At 38.3% G+C, this 23,262-nt stretch overlaps 1 protein-coding gene across 8 annotated transcripts in view; it reads right to left on the bottom strand.

Moving 5' to 3' along the window:
• cobl (cordon-bleu WH2 repeat protein) overlaps window positions 1-23,262 on the bottom strand; it is a 129,283-nt gene that overhangs the window by 11,933 nt on the left and 94,088 nt on the right. For all 8 annotated transcript variants that reach the window (XM_082150240.1, XM_082150245.1, XM_082150243.1 and 5 more), the window contains one exon: window positions 1,734-2,013. In XM_082150240.1, coding sequence (XP_082006366.1) covers window positions 1,734-2,013 — 280 coding nt within the window. The remainder of the gene's footprint in view (window positions 1-1,733; window positions 2,014-23,262) is intronic.

Here is a 23,262-nt window from a genome sequence, read left to right as displayed (position 1 = left end):
GTGGTCCCGAGTCCGGTGGCTCCTAACACGGAGACCATCCCGGAGGTTACTGCCGTCCCTGACACACCGCCCAGGCGTCTTGCTCTGCCCGCGCCGCCCAGGCGTCTTGCTCTCCCCACGCGTCATGCTCTGCCCACGCCGCCCAGGCGTCATGCTCTACTGGCCCCGCCCGAGCTGCTCGCACTGCCTGCACCACCCCAGCGATCCGTCACGTCTACCCAGCCAGAGACTGTTCACATCACGCCTGCCGAGCCTGTGTCTTCGGACAAGATGGCCGCCGCCGAGCCTTTTCACGTCACGCCTGCCGAGCAGGTGTCCCCTGACAAGATGGCCGCCGTCGAGCCTGTGTCTGTTTCTGAGCCGGTGGTGTCTGTTTCTGAGCCTGAGCCGGGGGTGTCTGTTCCTGAGCCGGTGATGTCTGTTCCTGAGCCTGAGCCGGTGGTGTCTGTTCCTGGGCCTGAGCCAGTGGTGCCAGTTCCAGTGCCTGAGCCGGTGGTGCCAGTTCCAGTGCCTGAGCCGGTGGTGCCAGTTCCAGTGCCTGAGTCGGTGGTGCCAGTTCCAGTGCCAGTTCCGGTGGTGCCAGTTCCAGTGCCTGAGTCGGTGGTGCCAGTTCCAGTTCCGGTGGTGCCAGTTCCAGTGCCTGAGCCGTTGATGCCAGTTCCAGTTCCTGAGCCGTTGGTGTCAGTTCCAGTTCCTGAGCCGTTGGTGTCTGTTCCAGTTCCTGCGCCATGGCCGCCCGAGGGAAAGTCTCCACCCTGGCCGCCAGATGAACTGTCGTCTCCGCCCTGGCTGCCAGATGGACTGTCTGCTTCACCCTGGCTGCCGGCTAAGCTGTTCCCCCCTATTCCTGTTCCCCTCCATGGACCTGGCCCCCCATCCCGCCCCCTGATCCTCCACCATTTCACCTCCCGCCTGGACTCTTGTTTTGTTTGTCTTGGAGCGTCTGGTAGCCGCTCCGTAGAGGGGGGGTTATGTCACAGTGTCTGGTTTGTGTTCCCTGGGTGTCCACTAGAGGTCCTCTTCCCGCACGGTGTCCTACACTCTGTTACTACATTTCCCATGATCCTGTCTGTCACTGAGTGTTCATCGTGTTCAGCTGTTTCTCGTCACCTCGTTTAGCACTTGTGTATATATACCCTGTCAGTTTCAGTGTTTGTCACGGAGTCCTTGTTTAATGTCCTCACACTTCTGTTTGCCGCCTGTTCTTGTTTTATGTTCTTGGATTGACTTATTGGATTTTGACCATTTGCCTGAACTGATTGTGAGTACGGATTACCCCAATAAATTAACTGCACTTGGATCTCTCTCTTTTGTGTGTGATTCGTGACATTATCCCGCCGGGAAAATAGCAACAGCGCCGAGACCCGCCCACAAAGTTACTTGCGCTTTGCGCTTGACACTTGCGTTTCAGATCGTTAAAATAGGGCCCATTGTGTGATATTTGGTGTGCTAAACATATTAATTTTAAAACCACTGTTGATGCGTCTGTTCAGACCAAATTTATTTATGGAGAGGTGTTCTAATATCTTGTCAAGCGAACTATGAAGATACTGGCCAACCATTTAGGCATTTTTGCTTTTCTATAAGCATCACCTACTGTCAAAGATTGACATTGCAAAATCAGACCAATATTTTTTTAACCGAACATTTGTGTTGGTGTGAACAGGCATGTGCCAGAGGCTTTTGTTTGTTGGTCTGGTCTATAGCTAGAGTAAACGTGTACATGTGCATACCTTTTTCTGGAACCCCAGGTTGCACAGCCCTCATCGCTGTCACTGCAAGAGTCTTTGGACTTTTCAGGCAGAGCTGAGCCACTGTTTAGAGACATGATGTCCACAGGTGACATAGATTGTACCCTTTCAGAGGGCGAGACTAGGCCGGACTCTTCGGCCATGCCCTCTGATGCCGCATAGCCCTGGTCTGCAAAACTCTCACTGCTCGCCACGGACACCGTTTCCACTTCCTGCTCTGCCACCCTCTCTGACGAAGACTCGTGAGCTGAATGCTGCCAGGCTGAAAGGGAGATAAAATGTCACTGTCATTAATGCCATAATGCAGAATTCCTCAAATTTGGTCCTGAATGGCCACTGCCCGGCAGAGTTAAACAAGCTAATCAAGACCTTCAGAGTTATTGGCTGTGCCAAAAAGCTGAAAAATGCCACCTCCACAGTTAGCATATGGAGGCAGGAAGGCAACAAGGCGTGTCTGAAACCAATGATCGAGACACATCCTGTCTACCGAGATACCTTCATCTGATCATGGCGTCTGAAATTTGCGGTTGGTAGTTAGTTTGTGTAAATGTATGTTTCTGACCAACTTCAAACAACTTCAACTTCAAGACAGTCATTTCTAGAGAGAATTAGTATTGTAGTAATTAAATATTTGTTGTCACCAAAGCTCACTTTGTTTTCTTCGATCATTAGATTGAAGCATCCAAAGCCTGTCTCCAAAGCCTGTTCAAAATAAGTTTTGTAAGGTACCTTTGAGCGCAAATGCTACCTGCCAAGTAATTGCCTGATAGGGCAACGAGGCAACAATTCAGCTGCCTAAGCTTTCAGACACAGCCACTAGAAATTTGATCAGGGTTTGAGCTAAACTCTGCAGTGCAGAAGGCCTCCAGGGCTGGATTGAGGGAACCATGCCATAATGGGTCAGTACTTCCAATTGGGTTAATTATGTAACATGCTTCATCAAGTCCAAAACCAAAGGAACAGAATTAGTGCAAAACGTGCATGTACTCTCTGTTAAAAAGAGTGTTATGTTAATATTTAGAGCTTTGAAAAGCTGGAAATGGTGTGAAGCATTTAGAAGTCTCTGAAACAAGTGCTTGAATTTCACTCTCAAAAGGTTGTACGAACCCTGTAATAGATAATGTAAAAACATTCAAATATTTCAGCCACAATCCCATGGTTACAGTTAACATTACTACATTAAATCCATGGTGAATGTTGGTTATTTGTGGACTGAAAAGCCTTTTATAACTTGTTTGTTTATGGCACAATGTTTCTCCTGGTTTCCACGTCTGCGCTGTTTGATCTGATATCTATGATTTACAACAGAGAAATCTGCGCCAAATTTGAATGCTTCTTACTAGATCTTGCAGCGATGTAATTAATACTGCGCCACATTCAAACGCTTTCTCACTGGATCTCCAATCGCTGTTTAGTAACGGTGTTGTGTGATCGAGATCGGTTTGCGAGTAAACCTGTTCAGAGCTCGTGCTGTGCTGTTTAATATTGCTCTGAGCTGATAAAAGTCTGTGCCGCACAGCTCAGGGTTTTCAACTCTTTGTGCGTTTTAGCCGTTCATTTACACAACGTTTTGGTGGTCTGAAAACAGGTTTCAAAGTGCAAGTTTTTAAAAATGACACCCTTATTTATCATCTCCGTGTAAACTACAAAAACGCGTTTGGAGTTTGATATTTTTCATATGCAACAGAAATGGCAGCTCTTGTCAGTTGGGCAACGTGGTGGTCCTGGATCATTTGTTGAAGCTTGTTAAGATGTGTGCAATTAGTTATGTGAATGGACTGGTAGACAATAAAATTTTGGATTGTTGTTTGAATTGCGTTTGTTTATTTTTGGATGTCATTCATTACAATGATTGTTTGATGTCTTCTTTTTGCTTATTGAATAATTGGTTAGTTAGCTAATGGCACTCGTCTTTTATCAGGTGTAAGGATTTGCTTTGAGAATGTAAAAGACCTTGTTTGGTCAAAAAGTTGCAGTTTATTAAAGTTTCATGGGAACAGATAAAGCAGTGCACTGTTTTTTTTTTCATTACTTAGACTATAAAACGGACTAAAAAAGAGACTTTGAATGAGCCATATCTATGGAAAAACCACTTAGAACAACTCAGCACCTTAAAGTTTTGCAAAGACAAAGACAAACACAAAACCAAAATAATTCGGTTGCTCTTTTTAGGCCTAAACAAATACAAATACAAATCTGTATTTTCTCTGTTTCTTGTATATAAAAAATGAGACGGTGAATAAAATCAAATGGAATGTGGGTCATGGATTAACGCCAAACATAACAAACCAAACATAACTCACTTGTTCTTGAGAAACCGCTTGTGCAAATACGTGTGTTCCAACACTGTCCTATTCTTCAAACTGCTCTCTCTCTCTTTCTGCTGTTCCTTTATGACTTTAGCGTATTGATTTCTCTCTCATTCTCCAAACCCTAAAATCTCTCACATAATCACCTGTTATTACAATAAATGCAGATGCCTTTTTTAGGATATTAAAAACAGACAGAAGAGAAGAGAGGGAGGTTTTAATTGAGCAACCTCAGGATGAACTTGGTGTGTTGTGAAAGTGTGTGTATGTGTTCAGGTTTTGGTAGTTAAGTTGAAGAGAGGCCTGTTCCTGGATTCATTGTGACTCACAAGCTCTTTCCCAACCCTTTCCCAGCAGAGCTCATATATACGCCAGCTGCAACCACAGAGAGAGTTTACGTGCACACACACACACACACACACACACACACACACACACACACACACACACACACACACACACACACACACACACACACACACACACTATCGATTAGTGGCACATGGCATCTTATGTCATGAGTAAACACTGTCACATCCACAAAATTAGACATTTTCTTGAAATCAGAGCCACACTACTGAGTCTGATATTGTTGAAATCTTGATTACAAACACAACCATGCAAAGATCTTACCAACAAGCCAACGCGCGTTGTGGCAAACCACACAAGATCTTCCCAGGTGACAAATCTTAGTGGTGTTCCTCTGTATTCAATCTTTGTTTTATTTCCAGAGCAATCTGGCATTAGATGCATACTTGCAACAGGAGCCATAAGAAGCATTTAATTAAATTTCTTAGTTCCTAAGAAATTAATAGCACAAAGCAATGGCTTATAATAAATTGTAGTTATGTAATGTCCTGCAGTGAGGACTCACACTGACTACAGAGTTTAAGAAAATCCTTACAAATCTACAATATTCAGAATGAGCATTAGGTTCATACTAGGGGTGTAACGGTAAAAAATTTAACCGTACCATTCTCCACCAACGGTTTGGCTGAGAGCTTGCCGGTGCATGCCTTTGGGGAATCTGACTCTGACAGTGAGGTCAGGAGAGTCAGCTTTTTAGTGCATTCCGCTCAGCATGGCAGTGTGGGTATTTGTTCCCCATAGCATCTTATCATTCGAAAGGGAACGTCTCGGGTTACAAATGTAACCTAGGTTCCCCGAGAAGGAGAACGAGACACTGCGTCTCACTGCCATGCTTTCGCTGTGCCTGCCACGGTTCCTTCAGAAGAAGAAGTGATTGACATGTTCCTCAGGCTACCTTTTATACTCACGGTCGCACTGGTAGTGACGTCATAGGCTGTCGTCGGCCAATACAATTGTCGCGTTTAGACACGTGCTTCAGACCACGGTCACGCTGAGGGTTTCTCCATAGCGTCTTCTCAGACACAGTGTCTCCTTCTCAGCGAACCTAGATTACATTTGTAACCAGAGATGTTTTATGTCGTACAATAAAACGTGAAAATATCTTGAGCTTGTGATCACCACAGACCTTATTTCAGGCTTTTAACCATATTCCCATTAAAAAAAAACACTGACTTTGTGACGATGGAACCGGAAATGCTAAAATGCAAACTGTCTATCATTTCCTGTTTTATGCTTTATTCTGCATGTTGGTTGCAAATTCAAAGTTGTGTGAAGTGACAAAGGTTTTCAGATGTTAATAATATTTTAACAAAACCTCTTTACTGCTTTTTTCCCTAAGAAATAATAGTAAAATAGTACGGCAAACTATTTAGTTTTCAAGAATTCTATTCTTTTAATAAGGATTTTTTCTTTATTATGAAGGACAATTGTATATACCTATTCATTTATGCAAAATATCTAAATTAATATTAATTCAGCAAAATTTATTTTAAAAAGTATATATTCAGACCTGCAAACTCGCATGAGGTGAAAAAGGTGACATGTTTACGAAGTAAATTGTTGTAGGGGGTCTGGGGGCATTGTCCTCCAGGATTTCTTTTTGTTGTTGTCATTTTAACATGTAAACAAAGCATTCTAGTGCACTCTGACAAGAAAAAAAAAGGTAAAAGACAACATTTGCTTAAAAAAAAACAAAAAAACATTAACATACAGAAATGTTTATTTGGGTTTGTTCTTCACAGACCTGCGAAGAAGGAAGTGTACAGGGCAGCGTCATCCAGAGAGGCAGGATTATGGTCACGTAAGGTGATTGACAGCTGTGTAGACCGAATGAGCGCAGCTGAGGTCATAACTGACGCAAAACCCAGAAAAGAACGGACAGCACACTGTGTACGCCATTTTAGCTCTTCAGATCGCATAATTCAGCGTGAAATTAAAAGTTAAATTATATTCTGTATGACGAAATATTTAGCAAACATGTCATAATCAATATTTTTCCAAATATGCACAACTTTGCTCTAAGAGCCTTAACGGACGCTGTCTAGTGCATGAATGTGAACACAAATAAACCGGAGCAGGCATGTGTGATGATATTCTTTTCAGAATATAAAAAAATTACAGATTGATTATTTTCCACTCCTGACATACATAATAATAATGAATGTCACTGCAACCCAGTTTTATCATAAACAGTGGTCAAATATTGAAGCTGGAGTCTTTAATCTTTCGAATGATACTCAGTTTGTCTCGAACAAGTTAGAGTGTGATGTTTTAAAGTGCAGTGAATGTTGAACAACAAAAATATGGGTCCGTCTGCAAACTTTGCACGTAAAGGGGTTAACTTAACCCATGTAGTTACCTTACATTACTCAATCCTTTTGTGGGTAAGTACACTGTGAGTACATTGAAAATGCACGCACTGTAAAAAAAAATGCAACCAAAAAGTGCAATGTCATTGACCTGTATGTCAATTCTCATATCTCCTGGAGACTTATCCAGCCATATTATATTTACTGTACTGGTATTACTTCAGTGAACCATGTTGTAATTGTTGAGCTAAGGCCCCTCCTTAAAAATCCTCACAGATAATGAATGACAAATGTCATGTAATGCCATAAAACTCCTGACTAATCCTGTATGAAATGGGATGACAACCTCCAAGTGCAATCACCTCACAGCTAACATCACAAGATATGCTAATTGTAATCTAAATTATAAAAGCTTTGAAGTGCAGACACATCTCAAATCATTTAATAAGAATTTGTCACACAGACTCTTAAAGACAAACATAAAGTGCACAAAGTCTGAAAAGGTTGTGTCAGTTATATTTGGGGGCAAATCCATCAATCAAAAAAGCACTTAGCAGTCATGCTAATTTAAAGCTGAGCAAGTGTAAACAAAGACATTCTTATTATTGATTGTGTTCTTGTTGCCCTTCATACAGTAAATCTGTGGTTAACTAACCCATAAACACAATGATAAACATGGTGGTAAAAAGGAGCTAGTAAAGTTGGTTTAAACAAAACAGAAACATACCTTTTCCTTCTAGAGCAAACCAGCATGCAACAATGTAAAACAAGACTCGTTTCTTGTACATCACCTGTGTGCATGAGGTTTGAAAAATGTCATTGACTTGTGAACATTACATCACATTCTTAATCCCTCAAACCATTTTAAAATATCAATTTAAGCTGTTAAACAAACGTAAATAAAGAACAGCGCTCCAGGACTGTAACTCTGACCATGCTGTATGGTTCCATTCCTTCATCTGACTTCTCAAGCTAATCAGTTGCAATACAAAATGCGTATATTTACAGACAAATAAAAAAGTGGTTGAGTCTCACATCTTGGCTTTCTGTAAGCTTTAGGGAACTAAGCATAGCGGGCAAGCAACAAGAATAGTGTGGAAGAAGATAGACGCAAATGAACAGAAACCCATCAGGCAGAGGAAGGCGAAAGGTGAAAGAGAAAAGGTGAAGAAGGGATGAACGTCAGTTCACCGGCGTCCAGAGCGCAGCGAGACAGGTGCACAGCAGTAGACTGCAGAAGGAAAAAAGAGAGGAAAAAGCAAATATTGCTTAATTATAATGTAATATTTAGTGTATACTGCTACATTCTAAATTTCAGTAAGCCTCTAAAAGCCCTTGCAGGTTGCAAGCACCCCTAACTGTAATAAAATCAATGTAACACAGCCATGAGTGGTGTATTGCTTTTGTTAAATGGCTTTATCCATGTGATAATCAAAATAAATACCAAATAATACAGTTCACTGACTTGTCTGTAGACTGTTTAGTCACAAGCAACTTGGTGCATTAATACAGAATACAACTGGGTCAGCAATCAAAAATGTGTGCACAATCCAGCCCCACACAGGCACATGCACACACACACACACACACACACACACACACACACACACACACACACACACACACACACACACACACACACACAAGAAATTAGAAAAACAAGCAATTTTTGGGACTGACAACTGCATTTAAATGCAGGAGTGAATCAGCTAAATTATCCTTCTGACTTACTCCAAAAATTGCAATGATTGGCATGTGGTTACCAGAACATTTTGAACTTGCCGCTATAAAACCGAAACATGAATGCCAGCATTTTAACGGTCACCGGGAGTTGGCCAAGAAAGAAATGTTCCTGGCTCAAAATATTTTGTTGATCCTGGAACAACATTCCTGTCTGAAAATGTAGTCCTAACCCTTTCCCTAACACTACCCAAAACCTATCCCTAAAATCTATGGAAGCCCATTTCCACCACACTTGAGTATGAGAAATGAGAAACTTTACCATAATTATGACTTAGTATTTCATTATATTGAGAAGCTTTCTCATAATAACGACTTAGTAGTTCACAATAATAAGAAACTTCCTCATAATAACAATACACTTTCTCATAATAATGAGAAATGTTCTCATAATAATCAGAACATTTCTCGTATTTAATACTTATATGTATGTGCAAAACAGCGGAGTGGCACGGTTATCAACATCCGCTGATCAAAGCCGTGTAAATGTGAGAACACAGCAAACATGGCACATTCTGCAAAACAGTTGTTTTTGTTCAAGTCAGTGAAATCTATAATAATTAGAGATGTATCGATGGCACTTTTTCCAAAATGAGTCAGATATTGAGACTTTCATTTTTGGTACTTGCCAATACCGATACCTGTATTTTCACTGCATTTGTAATTATTAAAAATATTGGATAGAGAAACCAAAAGAATAAGAATCATATAAGTTTGCTTAATTTGTTTAGCATATATATTTCCTTCAGTTATTTCCATGCTTAAGCATGTTAAAAATGTATTGAATGAGCGTCTGTTACTTTTACTCTTCATTCTATTGCTCTATCATATTTTATCTATCATTTAATTGCACAGCACATATTTAGAGCTACTCCAGCAGGACTCAGTGCTGAGGATTGGGTCAGTGGTTCAAATGTTAAGATATCAGTAAAATATCACAATTCTCTATTTCAATTTTCATATTACAGTAAAAAAAATACTAGCCTAATTAATGTAAATTAAAAAAATTATTAAAGACAAGTAAGCTGTCAGTAATAAAATAAGAACAAATAATCAAATTATCTATCTATCTATCTATCTATCTATCTATCTATCTATCTATCTATCTATCTATCTATCTATCTATCTATCTATCTATCGTAATAATGTATGATTTGCAAAAATGAAAACTGCTGCTTCTGTGTAGATGAGAGAATCAAAGTGTATGCGCGTTGTGCACACGCTACATTGATTATGGCCAAGCATGCGCCCTTAAAATAGCATATGAATAACATGCGCAACGCGCCATTGACTTTAAACTATTTTTTTCTGGTTAGTGGTGCAATTGTTTTCTAAACCTGCAAAATAGCATGAAGGAACGTTTGCGCCGGAGAACGCCTCCTCTTTGCGCTGAACCGCCCCCGGGAGCGCAAGTGTATTTCCTAACTTACCGACGTGCTTCTGTGGAGGGAAAAGTCAGTTTTGCGCGGGTGCAAAATAGGAATGATACATGCGTCGGTGTACAAAGTCACTTGCGCTGGGTGCAAGATAGGTCCCAATGTTTTACAGATCCATTTACTTAATTTATAGCCTTCTTTTTTATCCCCATTATACTTTCTGTTGTCTGTGTTTCTTTGTCTGGACACAAACACTGTACACTGCTACGTGGTATCGGTTGCTAGTATTGGAGCATTTTAAAGAGTACGAGTACGAGTATCAGATACCGATACTGGTATTGGTGCATCCCTAATAATAATTATTAAATAAAAATGAATGATACATTATCAGTTAATGAGACGGGCTGTCATAGTATATCTTTTATTCATTTATAAATCTACATAGTATATATTTTATTCAATAGAAGTCTATGCGAAATACATGTTATATCAACACATAAACCAACACACTGAAGAAGGCCTGTGAGCCGAAACATCTGTTGTATTATTCCCCTGTGAAAAAGTGGGACTAAAAGGATTTAGAATTTTGATTTGTGTGTATTTTGTGTGGCAAGCTTATTTGTATAAAGCATATCACCCACGCTGGTGATTTTAGGTTCGCTTTCTCAGTCAGCGCAAAATCAAATATAGCCTAAATGTCTTGCCCCTGTGGAAGATAAAATTCGCTCTTCAGACTTTTTACAACAAGTGTTAGTTGCCTGGAACATAAGGAGAAAACATGACGAAGTTAGAGAAGAGATGGTCGCTTTCCTGCTCATGTCCCAAGGTCTTTGCAGAGCGGTAGGCTATATGACGCATCTTTGTGGGGAAATATAAAACGAATGTTTTTCAATTAATATTGAACTTTCTAATATTTACATATTTACAGGCTGTAGTGTGTTGTTTCACTGATGGAAGTGCTAAAATAAACATACGTTTGTTATGAAATGGCTGTTTGTTTATCTATTTTAAAAAATATATATATTTCAAAATGTATTTAATTAAGGTACCACCGCATCACCGCCGGTAGTTGGCCCATTACCACCGAGGTGGTAAAACACTGCCATCATCACAGCCCTAAGAAGATATACTGATAATTCAACATTAATTTTATTGAATGATATTATAGATAGAACTTTGTAGATTATGCTGATTTTAACAAAAACAACTGTTTTGCAGAACGCGCCATGTTTGCTGTGTTCTCGCATTTAAACCGTTTGACTAGCGCATGTCGCTAACGTACCACTCCCTTCTGCTCAGCTGCTTGCATTGAAGTAATAATTATGAGACATTTCTTATGATTTCGAGAAACTGAGTCATTATTATGAGAAACTTTCTCATAATGAGATACTAAGTCATATTAATGAGAAAGTTTCTCATTATTATTACTTACAGAATCATATTTTTTACTCAAGTGTGGTGGAAACAGGCTTCTATAAAAATCAGAGGGAAATGACAGGTGAATAACACTGATGTAGAAGCACCAATTATTAGTAAACCACCGTCAATGGATACAGCATGCTTTGTTAAGGTCGTCATGAAATCAAAATTGACACTATTTACTTTGTAAGCGCAAATTAAAGGTACAATATGTAAGAATTTTGTATCAAAATATCCAAAAACCACTTGCACAGTGTTATATATTTCTTTAAATTGTGTACTTACATTATCGTTATTACAATATCGTACATACTACTGTCATAGTAACCATAGCGACAGATGTGGACAACTGAGTAACGTCTAGCAGCACGCTGTTGTTGTTTCGTTCAAACATTATGGACCATGGCGAGCAGACTTATGGACAAAAGGAGAAATAAAACGAGGATCAATATCTGCATGGCGTTTTCGAGATGCCGAGAGCTCCACGTCCCGACAAACTTTGACTTGACACTGTGCTTCACGAGTCACGACTTGACAGAGACGCCACTCTTGCATGTACTTTATTAGACAGGTGAGCAAATGTACATATACGAATTAATGTTATATAGCTCAACATGATGAACTGTTAGAATATAATCAGTATGTTATTCTAATGTTGATCTAGCTTATGCCTGGCTCACACTACAGGAGTTTTAGGCCGATTTATCCCCAATTTTTCCCTCCCGAGAATCGGAGAAAAAATCTTGTTGATGACCTCGATCGGTTCCGATGTTCGGCACAGATTATCTGGTAATGTGAGGCGTTCACAGATTGGATCTTGTACCTCCCGATCTGCTCTCACACAAATCGGGCTCGCCCGATCACATCAAACATGTTTGATATTTAGGATTTTAAATCAGGATGAGCAAGACTGTGATTACGTCAGTACTGTCAAAATAGCCAATAAGAAACGAGTAGGGCTGTCGTGGTGAAGGAATTTCCTTTGAGGTAATTTTGAGTGACTCGACAGTGCGGTATGTGTTTTTATCTCCATTTATTTATTGCTAAATAAATAAGTGTTACGCTGTGGTCAGCAGGCACGAAGACGAGTACATGTTCAGTAATGAACCCGAAACTAAAAAGCGCGTTAAAACGAAGTGGAGTAAAATGAAAATGAAGACAAAATAAGGGTCGGGTCCACATAATATAATAAACACAACATAAACCTGACAATGAGCTTGTCAGGCTATTGTTATATAACAGTTAGTTCCTTGAATCTCACTTTACAAGAGGCTTTCTGCTATTTCACCAGTATTGGCATTGAAAGTCTCTGCACATTCTAGACAGGCTGTCACTCAGTCATTAAACTGTTCATTCAATTAAAAAAATAAATTAAAAAAAGCGGATTCATTCAAAGATAGATGTAATGAAACAAGCTGTTAATTATTTTAATATTTAATTTGAACTTTGAGCTCCACTTTACAAGCCACATGTCAGAGGTTTTTCAATGTGTCGAAAGTTAATTGAATAAAATTTTAGAGACAGAACTATCCATTTTATAACTATTCACATTAGGGCTGAACGTTAAATCGTAATCGAAATTGCGATTTGAAACGTTGCGATTTGCTTTTCGCAAAAGGCTGCGATGTGGATGCGATATGAAAAATATGTCCCAGAGCAAAAGCATGACTGTCCTCTTTGTGTGGCAGTCTTACTAACCAACTGAGTGAGCACACCTATGTGCTACACCAAAGAAGCTAACATCTATTGGATAGAAAGTAGTGTTCATTTCGTTAACGTGACAAAAAATGTTCGTTGACGACCTTTTTTTCCATGACTAAGACAAGACGAAGATGAGACGACACCAACATCATTAAACAATAACTGTGACTAAATAAACATGCAATATTGTTGACGAAAAAAAGACTAAATGCAGTTAAAAAAATTGAAACTTGACCAAAATCACTCTTTGTTTTTGGCAGAAAGCCGCTTCGAGCATTCATGCTTGCGGTTGCCAGCTTTTAACAATTTAAATCCCTCAATCAAGTTTTTCTGTTAAAAGAACACGTTTTCTACCCAGTGTTTTACTTAAAGGTGCATTGCGCAAGTCTCTGAGTTTTTGCAGAACTATGTCCCCTCTGGCGGCAAGCGAAACTGCAGCCAGAAGTGTGCACGCTCACGGACAAAAGTTTTCTTTTTTTTATCTTACGTGGAGTTTGCGTTGGTGTTTGAAATGAACTACAAGCCAATCTCTTAGAATCCATCTTCTACGGAGAATGGCGGCGAATACACAAACCTGCCAGACAGCCAGGTGAGCGTGCCGTGAACGCGCATGACGTCACGCCCAGTCTAAAATTCCGGCCCGAATCCCTCTTATTTATTTTACTTTACAGGATTATAGAGACAATCTCAGTGATCAGAGAAGGGCTCATTCAGCCCATCAGGCAATTGTTTAAGCATGTATGGGTTAGAAAACGGGTATTTTTAACATGAAAAGTTGCTTAATGCACCTTTAATCTCAAAGAAACCTGCAGTTTAGCGATCTCGATTTTCTGCTTAAATGAATTAAGTTTCATTCAGTTGGTCTGTGTTCTGTCATGAGCTGCTTGCGCTGTTTGCTGCTACTAAATCTGCGATCAAACCTTCTCAGTGATGAACTGCAAAAAATCCAAACATGGATCTCGACTATAGCCTATTGATTGCGGTTGTGGTTGCTGAATAACTGCATGGTACAATAAGTATTTATTTTATTTATTTTGTTTTGCTGTTGATTTAATAGAAAGACATTTAAGTAATTTGAATTTATTGGATTACTAGGAATTTCACTGTTTTAATTTTTGAGAGAAGTTTCTTGTTTTACCAGTAGGCCTATATGATAAATAACCTATACTAAATCAGGAAACTAGATGAGGTAAAATAAACCATGTGTATTAGTTGACATTCTCTTGATTTGTGCTTATAGGTGAAAGTCAAATGACAACAATCGTTATGCTTATAATTTTGAGCAAAATAATCGGGATTATTAATTTAACCATTATGCAGCATGACGAAAATGCAACTAAGTTTTCATTGACGAAAACTAGACTAAATGCTCAGACATTTAGTCGACTAAAACTTGACTAAACAAAAACAGCACATGGTTGACTAAATATGATAACTAAAAAGTACATTTGACACAGGACTAAGACTAAATAATAATAAAAAATAGCTGACAAAATGAACACTAATAGAAAGGCACACTGCATCTGCTAGACTACAAGGTAGTGGAGGAGTCTAAAGTTAAAGGCATGTTGTACTCCTTTGATTTAGAGTGTGTGCTCCACACTATTGAGAATATTGAGCTGAAGCTTGACTTTACAAAATTAAATTGCAAATCAAATCGCAATATCTGTCAGAAAAATCGTAACTAGATATTTTCCCCGAATTGCACAACCCTAATTCACATTTTAATTTAGACAACAGAACACACACACACACACACACACACACACACACACACACACACACACACACACACACACACACGTCGGATGTCCCTGTGTGAATTAAACGGACCTAAATAAAAATGTACTGCTTTGTTGTTACAGTGTGAGGTCTTCCTTACCATGTAACCGGTTTTCACTTCTAAGTTAACAGGTACATTAAAAGGTTTTGCTTCCTCTAATCTAAGAAAGTACAGGAATGAACATCAAGTCTTGGCAATAGAGACTGTGTCAGTAGAACTCAGCAAAAAAGCATGCCAAATGATTCAGCTTTGCCAAATATTAAATATGCATTTTGTGAAGAAATTTCTGCTCTTTAAAGAGAATGACTCATTTGTATCCAAACAGAAGTCCAAAATGTTTAATATGACCTCTTACAACACAAGCTGGATGAAGTGGTTTACCATCACATCAATCTCTCATCAAAGGTAGGCAGAGTAAATGGGAAATGATATGTGTTGAAATGAGAACTTCCTTCTGAACCCGTTATAACAAGGACAGTGTGAACCATGAACTTGAGTCACTGATCAGTCTTCACAGAATTACTATGTGCAGACACACGCTAAGTTGACATCTAAGGAAAAGCAAAAAGGGAAATCTTTAACCATAAACACATTGAGAAGCTTAGAAATGGAAAAGAGGAACCAAGCTAAAAGGAAAAAAGTGAGGGTCTACATTGAGGCAGCACATCTGTAGGAGACGAACTCAAGAAAAAAAAAAACAATTGATGAAAAAATATTGTCAGACAAAAAAGCATAGAGCTTTAAAGAGGGTCTGAATTTAAAAGTATGGGACCTACACTGAGGGGTGGTCTGTACATGATTGTAAGAGGCATCTTGGAAGTCCTCCCTAAAGGAAGGGGAAAGGTTGGAGGTGACCTGGGACACTCAATATAGCCAGTAGCTCTTGCTACTGTATTTTCTCTCACCAGCTTTGCAGTCTGTAATAAGAATTAAAGTCTGCGTGAACCAGAAATTGCAACTGACTTTACTTCAGTGTTTGTCTCGTTTTTCTTTTAGCAATTGATGGCTAACACCTGTCTATGTTAATAATTATGTGAGTACGAGGCTCTTTAGCAGTGGGACTGTTTGCTCCGGGAGTGCAAGATCAGTGGGAGACACCCCAGATGAATAGGGAAAAAAAAAATAACTATTAAATATCAGCATGAAACTTCCCCAGTTGATTACTGACATTAAGACAAATATCTTTTGTATTACAAGATTTTAGAATATTTATGTTTAAATATGCAAATGAGGTATTATCTCATAAAAAAATCTCCAGAATTTCCAGAAGAGAAATCTGAACATTGGATAAAGCCAGATTCAAAATTCTTGTTTTATTTTGTTGACACATTAGAGTCAAAGATTTTTACAAAGGGGATTTTGGATATCTCTTTTTATCACTCCATTAATCAGAAAAGACTGTCAACAGCCAAAAACATCCAGTTTCGCCCCGTTTTTAGGTATAAAATGTTGTATAAATCAGAATCTGAACGATATATGGACAAACCCCTTTGTAAAAACCTTAGGAATATAGATAGGAATACAACTGGAAAGTTTGGTTTATGTAAGTGCTGCTGAAGTGGAGATTTCTGGCTCAGAGTATGAGAAAAAACCCATTTTGAGAAAACGGCCTTTAAAGATTTGTATTGTAAAAATTCATACTTTTTTAGTGGAAACAACTATTTACAGACAAAATATCTTATCAAATCATTAGCAATCAACAATACAAACCACCTAAAACACATCAAAACTTATATAACATAGTATTTATGGCCTTCAACTGAACAGAACCCCAGTGAAAAACAGTCAAAAACACACTCTAGAAATGTCAGAGCACGTCACGTGATGCATCTGAACGAATCACGTTGTCAGAAATTGACATCAGCCAATGAGATTTCGCTTTTAGAGTTAAATGCCCCATTGTACTTTCCACGATTGGTTGCTGATAAAAAGGAAATGACCATATTTGGATCTGACAGCATTGTACAGGAGAGAGAGAGCTTTCCAACGGTATATGTGATGACAGTGTGCAGACAGCGATCACGGAGCAGCGGGATGATTTAGAACGCCAACTTTTGTTGAATTTAGGAGAAATCTACAAACGCAAATAGACAAAGTGTAGTAAAATAAAGACCTAAATGTGTATTTCAGACTTTTTTTCACCACAAGTCTGAAAGAAGACATGTTACTGAAGACAAATAGTCCAAAATCTCAAAATTGACCAGTGAAAAAAAAAAACGATGTTTTTGCCGTGTCTCCCCTTAAGCATTGATTTCCTGTGTTGCATAAGAGTGAATGCTTAATACTCTCTGTTCAAACAGGAATGAAAGGACATAGAAAGGACAAAGATCACGTTGAAGAAGCTACAGAGTTCAATAACTGAGCCCAAAGGTGCACTAGTCAGCTATACCAAGAGCACAACACTGGCCTGCATAAGACTGTACCATTTACTCCTGAAGAATAATTGAAAGCATCCAAACAGCTTACTAGTGAACTGATTGCAAAGTAACAACATCAAGGTTTTTAGCCAAATCTGGAGGGTGCGTGGTTCAAATCATTGGCCTGTGGCCACATCACAAAGAGTAAAGCATAGTGGTGACAGCATCATGTTGTGGGTCTGCTTTTATTAGCAGCGATTGGACGTGTTATTAAATAGAACAATGACTTTTTAGAAAGTTCATCTCTAGGACAATGATCCCAAACACAAAATCAAAGTATCACTGGAGTGTCGAACAAAAAGGCGAATGTCCTAAAATGGCCCAGTCAAAGCCTTGATCTGCATCCAAATTAGAATCTGTGGCTCTTCTGAAACAGTTTTATAAATGCCTTTCGACCAACCTGAACAAACTAGAAGAATACCCCAAATAAGCAAAAAATACAACAAAACAGTCTGCAATGCTGCTATGTATGTACCACAAAAGACTGTCATTGCTGCAAACAGTGACCTTACCACATTACACTGTGTTTGCACGGACAGTTTTAATCAATCTACATTAGTATTTTGTATAGTTCAGATAAAGTTTCTGTCTGTCTCTTTGTCTATACAAAACACAATGCATAAACTAATATTTGAAGCATTAAAATACGTCACTTCTGTCTTTTGGAGCAAGCGCTCAACGCCATGGCCAGTTGTAGTCCAGTTATACATGCTGGATGAAGCCGAACTCCAATCGCCTTTACAGGTCTGTTAGTCCAACTTCTCAAAATCTGGACTGATTTCAGTTAGATAAAGCGTTTACATGACATTTAAAAAAAAAGCTTTTAGTCCGTGAACATTTAAAGTGCATTTAAACGCATTTACTAGGGTGTTGGGTTGAATACTGAAGCAGACAACATCTATCAGTGTTCTGCTTTTTGTTCAATCAATTTTCTATTTTTTAACATACTGCATTGTAACATTTAAACAATCAATTAGTTTCAGTTTTTTGGAACAAAATGCCAGTGTTCGGAGATTGGGGTAAGGGTTTTGCAATGCCCTATATAAATGATCAATGTTACTTACAAAGCACAACTCCAGAGACTGAGGTAGTCAGCTTATGAGTCATTTGGATGTACCGGAAGAAATCAAAGAGCAGAACAACATAAGTGGAGTTACATCAGTCATGACGTGACATCTAAATGTTTACTCATTATCTTGTCCCTCTCCTGTGGAGGTTATCTTGAAGCCAGCAGGAGTTTAAAGAGAAACAATGTTTGTGGGGTGTTTTGAGAAGCGATGGGACAGCATTCAGTAAGTACTATATCAGTCTCAGTAATGCCAGTTCAGCAGCTAACAGAACAAAAGCTCCATTCAATTACTATAGGATACGTGTCCACTCATGCTGTTGTTATATGTATTTATTACACGGCTCTGTGGAATACGTGATTCTGATTGGTCAGTCGTGCCATGTATGTTATTACCAGATAACAACCGCTCAAAACAGATAACACAGGCTCATCCGGGTTGTCAGCAGCACTATACGCTTGCAAGGAACTGTTTTTCTTTATGGAAGTTTTTCTTTTGGTGAGCTAATACAATATTAAGTCGAATCAATATTTTTGTACAATTATTTAATTATGCCATCCAGTATTGTGGACTCGCTCTCTCTTGTTTCATACAAATGCAGCTGCTGCCATTTTGTGACTATTGTTTTGTACAATGTTGGATTATAGGATAACAAACAGGTACGATTTTAAAACAAACTGAAATCAGTTTAATCTGAAATCACTATCTCTTATCCCCATAATTATTTACGTGGCGAAATTCTGTGTAATAAGTGGTATGACTGTACCGTATCCCTTAAATATCTGTCTAGTTGGAACTTGCCGCGCTAGCAACTGCTCTCTCCGTGGAACCTTTGTGTTTAAAGAGCTAATAAAAAATGTAGACTCAGATCAATATTTTGTGTCTAATTATTTACTTATGTGGCAAGTAGCCGTGTAATAAGCGGGATAATGCACATCCAGCCGGTTGTTATCTGAGAATAACCCCCTTCAGGCTGATGGAAGACACCTCCGCTTCGTGTCGGGGTCCTCATCACCCTGTCGGTGTTTATTCTCAGATAAGTAATGGCTGGATGTACATAATCCCTTACTTGGTCTTGGCAGAATAGATCTGCTACGCTGCTGCTGATTATTGCTGTTTATGTAGGTCATTGCTATTATATATATATATATATATATATTAGTGGTGGGCCGTTATCGGCGTTAACGTGCTGCGTTAACGCGAGACTCTTATCGCGCGATAAAAAAAATATCGCCGTTAATCTATTCTCCAAGTTGGGTTGGGAGATGGCTCTATACTACACAAGCTATGATGACGCAATCTACCCGCGGCCGCGAGGTAAACCCGGCTGCAACGCATATTCGTCGTCATCTTAAGTAAACACGGCTGAAAGTGAAAGCTGGTGAAAAAGATCGGTGCAACATCCATTATTTGGACTTGGTTCGGGTTTAAGCCGTCAGACGAGCAGCAGCAAACTATATACAGAGTGTGTGGGGTAACAGTTCGGTAAGTTAACACACGGCTAATCCGTTCTACCACCTCAAATTCAAAACGAAACATGATATCACTGAATACCAGCGCGCGCGTATTATTCCCATTCCAATATATCTTAGTGGTGTAGCACATAATCTCGATTTTAAGAATCGTTGTTGTGTTTCTTTTTAACTGAAAAGACATCAGTTAGACAATATTCTAATTTTAAATTTGGGGTTTCATAAGCTCCAAGCCATAATAAACATTAGACCTACTTAAGTCTCTGCAGCTAGTGTACTTAAATTTTATTTATCTGCAAAATTATGTTGTATACTTACAGTTTTGCACAATATATGTTCTCAAAACTACATACACCCTTTAAAAAAAAAATACATTTAGCAGTTGTTTAGCATGGGTCTGTGTAATCTGTTCTGAAATGGTTTTATTATAATATACTGTATATCGTTATCGCAAGAGGCTGCAATGTATATCACAATATAGATTTTAGGCCATATCGCCCATCCCTAATTGATAGCCTATAGTAGTTGATAATAACATAGGCCTACCTAATGTTGCCTACGGACGGTAACAGTACAGTAGTAACCTTTTACAGTCTATGAGTAGAACAGCTTTCTCAAGCAGTTTGTGATGCATTTTGGAAACAGGAGATGAGCCCCTGGTCTAATGCGCCACCTGGCTTGAGAAACCCGTTCTCAAAGACTTACTTTTATAGTCATTATTTGGGTAGCACACATATTCTGAATGCCTTCGGCAGAATTCAAATGAGCCATTTTAATCTAGATTAATCTAGATTAATTTCAAAATTAATCTAGATTAAAAAAATTAATCTATGCCCACCTCTAATATATATATATATTAGGGCTGGGCGATATGGCTGAAAACTGTATCACGATATAAGTGTTTCATATCGGTCGATATCGATAATTATTGAATTTTTTTTATAACATATTTAAAATAAGGACCAGTCCAGGAGACAAATATATTACATTTAAAGATTTTTTATTTTAAATTGAACCTACCTCTGATTATAATCCCATCAGTTAAAAAGGCAGAAATGTCAACACGACCATGGAAAACTCAAAAGTCTAAAATCACAATGAACACTTAACAATTATCTCTTAACATTAAGGTGCAAAATTAAAGAATACGTAAGAAATGCTTTATAAAGGGGTGGGCGATATGGCAAAAATATAATATTACGATTTCTTTCTATAAATTATATAAATCTATTTCTTTCTATTTTCTATAAATTATACATTGATACTTATTAAAGCTATTAATAAAGTTATTAGTCAAGAGCAGTGAGTGATTTTCTCTTTACATTTTGTTGTTTTATTAACATTAAAGGGATAGTTCTCCTAAAAATTCAAATTTTCATAATTTACTCTCTCACGTTGTTTTAAACTCGAATAAGTTTCTTTCTTCTGTTGAAAATAAAAGTTATTTGGAAGAATGTGGGTAACCAAACAGTTGATGTACCCCAGTGACTTCCATAGTATATTTTTCCTCCTATGGAAGTCAATGGGGACCAGCTACTGTTTGGATACCCACATTCTTCAAAATATTAATATTAGAAAATATTAGAAGGCAATTAATACAGGTTTGGAACAACATTAGAGTGCGTAAATAATGAGATAATTTTTATTTTTGGGTGAACTATCCCTTTAAGGACAAGCGGCAGCGTGTTTACTATTACTACTGTCTCTTTAAGAGCTGCGCGCGACGCGTCTATTATACACGCATTTGACAAGCAGATTTTCTCTCAATTTTCTCAAGTTTGCTTTCACTTTAGACATATCCGACTAGTTTATGTAAACCTTGTGTGTATAACAGTATTAGCAAAATAAGACTCGAAAGATAACTTAGTATTCAGGCGCTGGTAGACAGGCTTTTAGTGCATGTGAGCTTCACATGTATGCGCTGAGAAACTAGCTAGAACAGCGCATAAGCACGCGAATAACAGAAAAACTGACGACGGTCTTGCATAATCTGCAGACGACATTGGTCTGACTACGGTCAGACTTTAAGTCAGGCGAGCTGACTTTTTCTGTTTTATCTAGTTACTAGAGAGTGAGTGCCTTTGTTCATGCAATCAAACTTGCTTTGCTGGTTTCTTCCAACGAAAAAAATAAATAAATAATTATCGAACGTTTTATCGAACGCATTTTTTATTGATATTGATTACGTGTCTATCGCGATACATATCGTTATCGTTTTATCGCCCAGCCCTAATATATATATATATATATATATATATATATATATATATATAGGCTATATATATATATATATATATATATATATATAATAAAGGGTAATAAAAACTTAAACAAGTTATATTACATTTAATTAAATAATTTGCTCCCTGCTGTCAAGAAAAGGAAGTCAAGAACTGAAAAAATCTAAAGCATTTGTAAAGCATATTCACTTTCAAAATCTGCAAAAATTCATGGAGGTTTCTATCATTTAAATGACCACAAAAATTACTTGAATATTAGCTCATTATATATATATATATATATATATGTATATATATATATTATATACACTTATATTAATATTAATATATATTAAATTATATATACACTGCATAAAGTATTCCTTGTTAAAAGTAGCTGGGCATGTGGCTCACTGTGTTTTGGTTTGATCCAGTGAGAGTGGAAATAAGAGACAAGGAAAGAGAAAATGGACTTTTACCTTTATGGTGTTCTCTGGGGTTTCACCCATTAGGGTTAAGCAGCATTTTACACCAACTATTTTGAAAAGCACTGCTTTCAACCCTGAAGTCAGGTGCCTCATAAACCCTTAAATGTATAACGTGTGAAACAATGCAGTGCTCACATGTTAGGCCAAGCTGTTTAGCAACAGACAAGCAATCATAAACTAACCAACGCTCATTTCATTAAAGGGGTGGTTGATTGTGATTTCACTTTTTTCATTTTAAATGGTGTATAATGTTGCTGTTGGTGCATGAACAGTATCTGCAAAGTTGCTGCGCTGAAAGTTCAACGTAAGCAGAGATATCGTCTTTTAAAAATCAGGAAGTTTAATGCCTACAAAAACGACTCGAATGGGACTACAACGAGATACTTCCCGGGTTTTATACATAACTAACCCATGCAAAAAAGGGGGCATGGCCATATTTCTGCGGCTTTGTCGAAGAGGAAGAGTTATAGTGGAGAGCTGTAGCCATGCCGTCGAAAGTGTGTTATTTTCACCCAGCTGCCAGGTCTTCTGTGTTCGGGCTTCATACGGACGCTGTAGTTCGTCAACAATGGCTAAAATTTATGTTTGATTATGTTCCTGAAAATTTCAATCGTAAAAGCTTTCTGTGCTGCGCATTTTACAGAAGACAGCTTCCAGAATCTCCACGAATTCAATGCCGGATTCAACAAGAAACTGTTACTAAAACATGAAGCAGTTCCAGCTTTAAAACCAGAGGCAGCAGTTGTTGGGCCACAACCTGTAAGTAAGACTTACTAATGTTTGCATGTATAATTTCAGACGTAATGTTTTAGTTTTATCAAGGACGTAAACAATGCCAGCGC

Source organism: Leuciscus leuciscus (assembly GCF_965113295.1).
Source record: "Leuciscus leuciscus genome assembly, chromosome: 20".
In the NCBI taxonomy this organism is placed as follows: domain Eukaryota; kingdom Metazoa; phylum Chordata; class Actinopteri; order Cypriniformes; family Leuciscidae; genus Leuciscus; species Leuciscus leuciscus.
The sequence above is the reverse complement of the archived record's forward strand: the minus strand, read 5'-3'. Positions and strand labels throughout refer to the sequence as shown.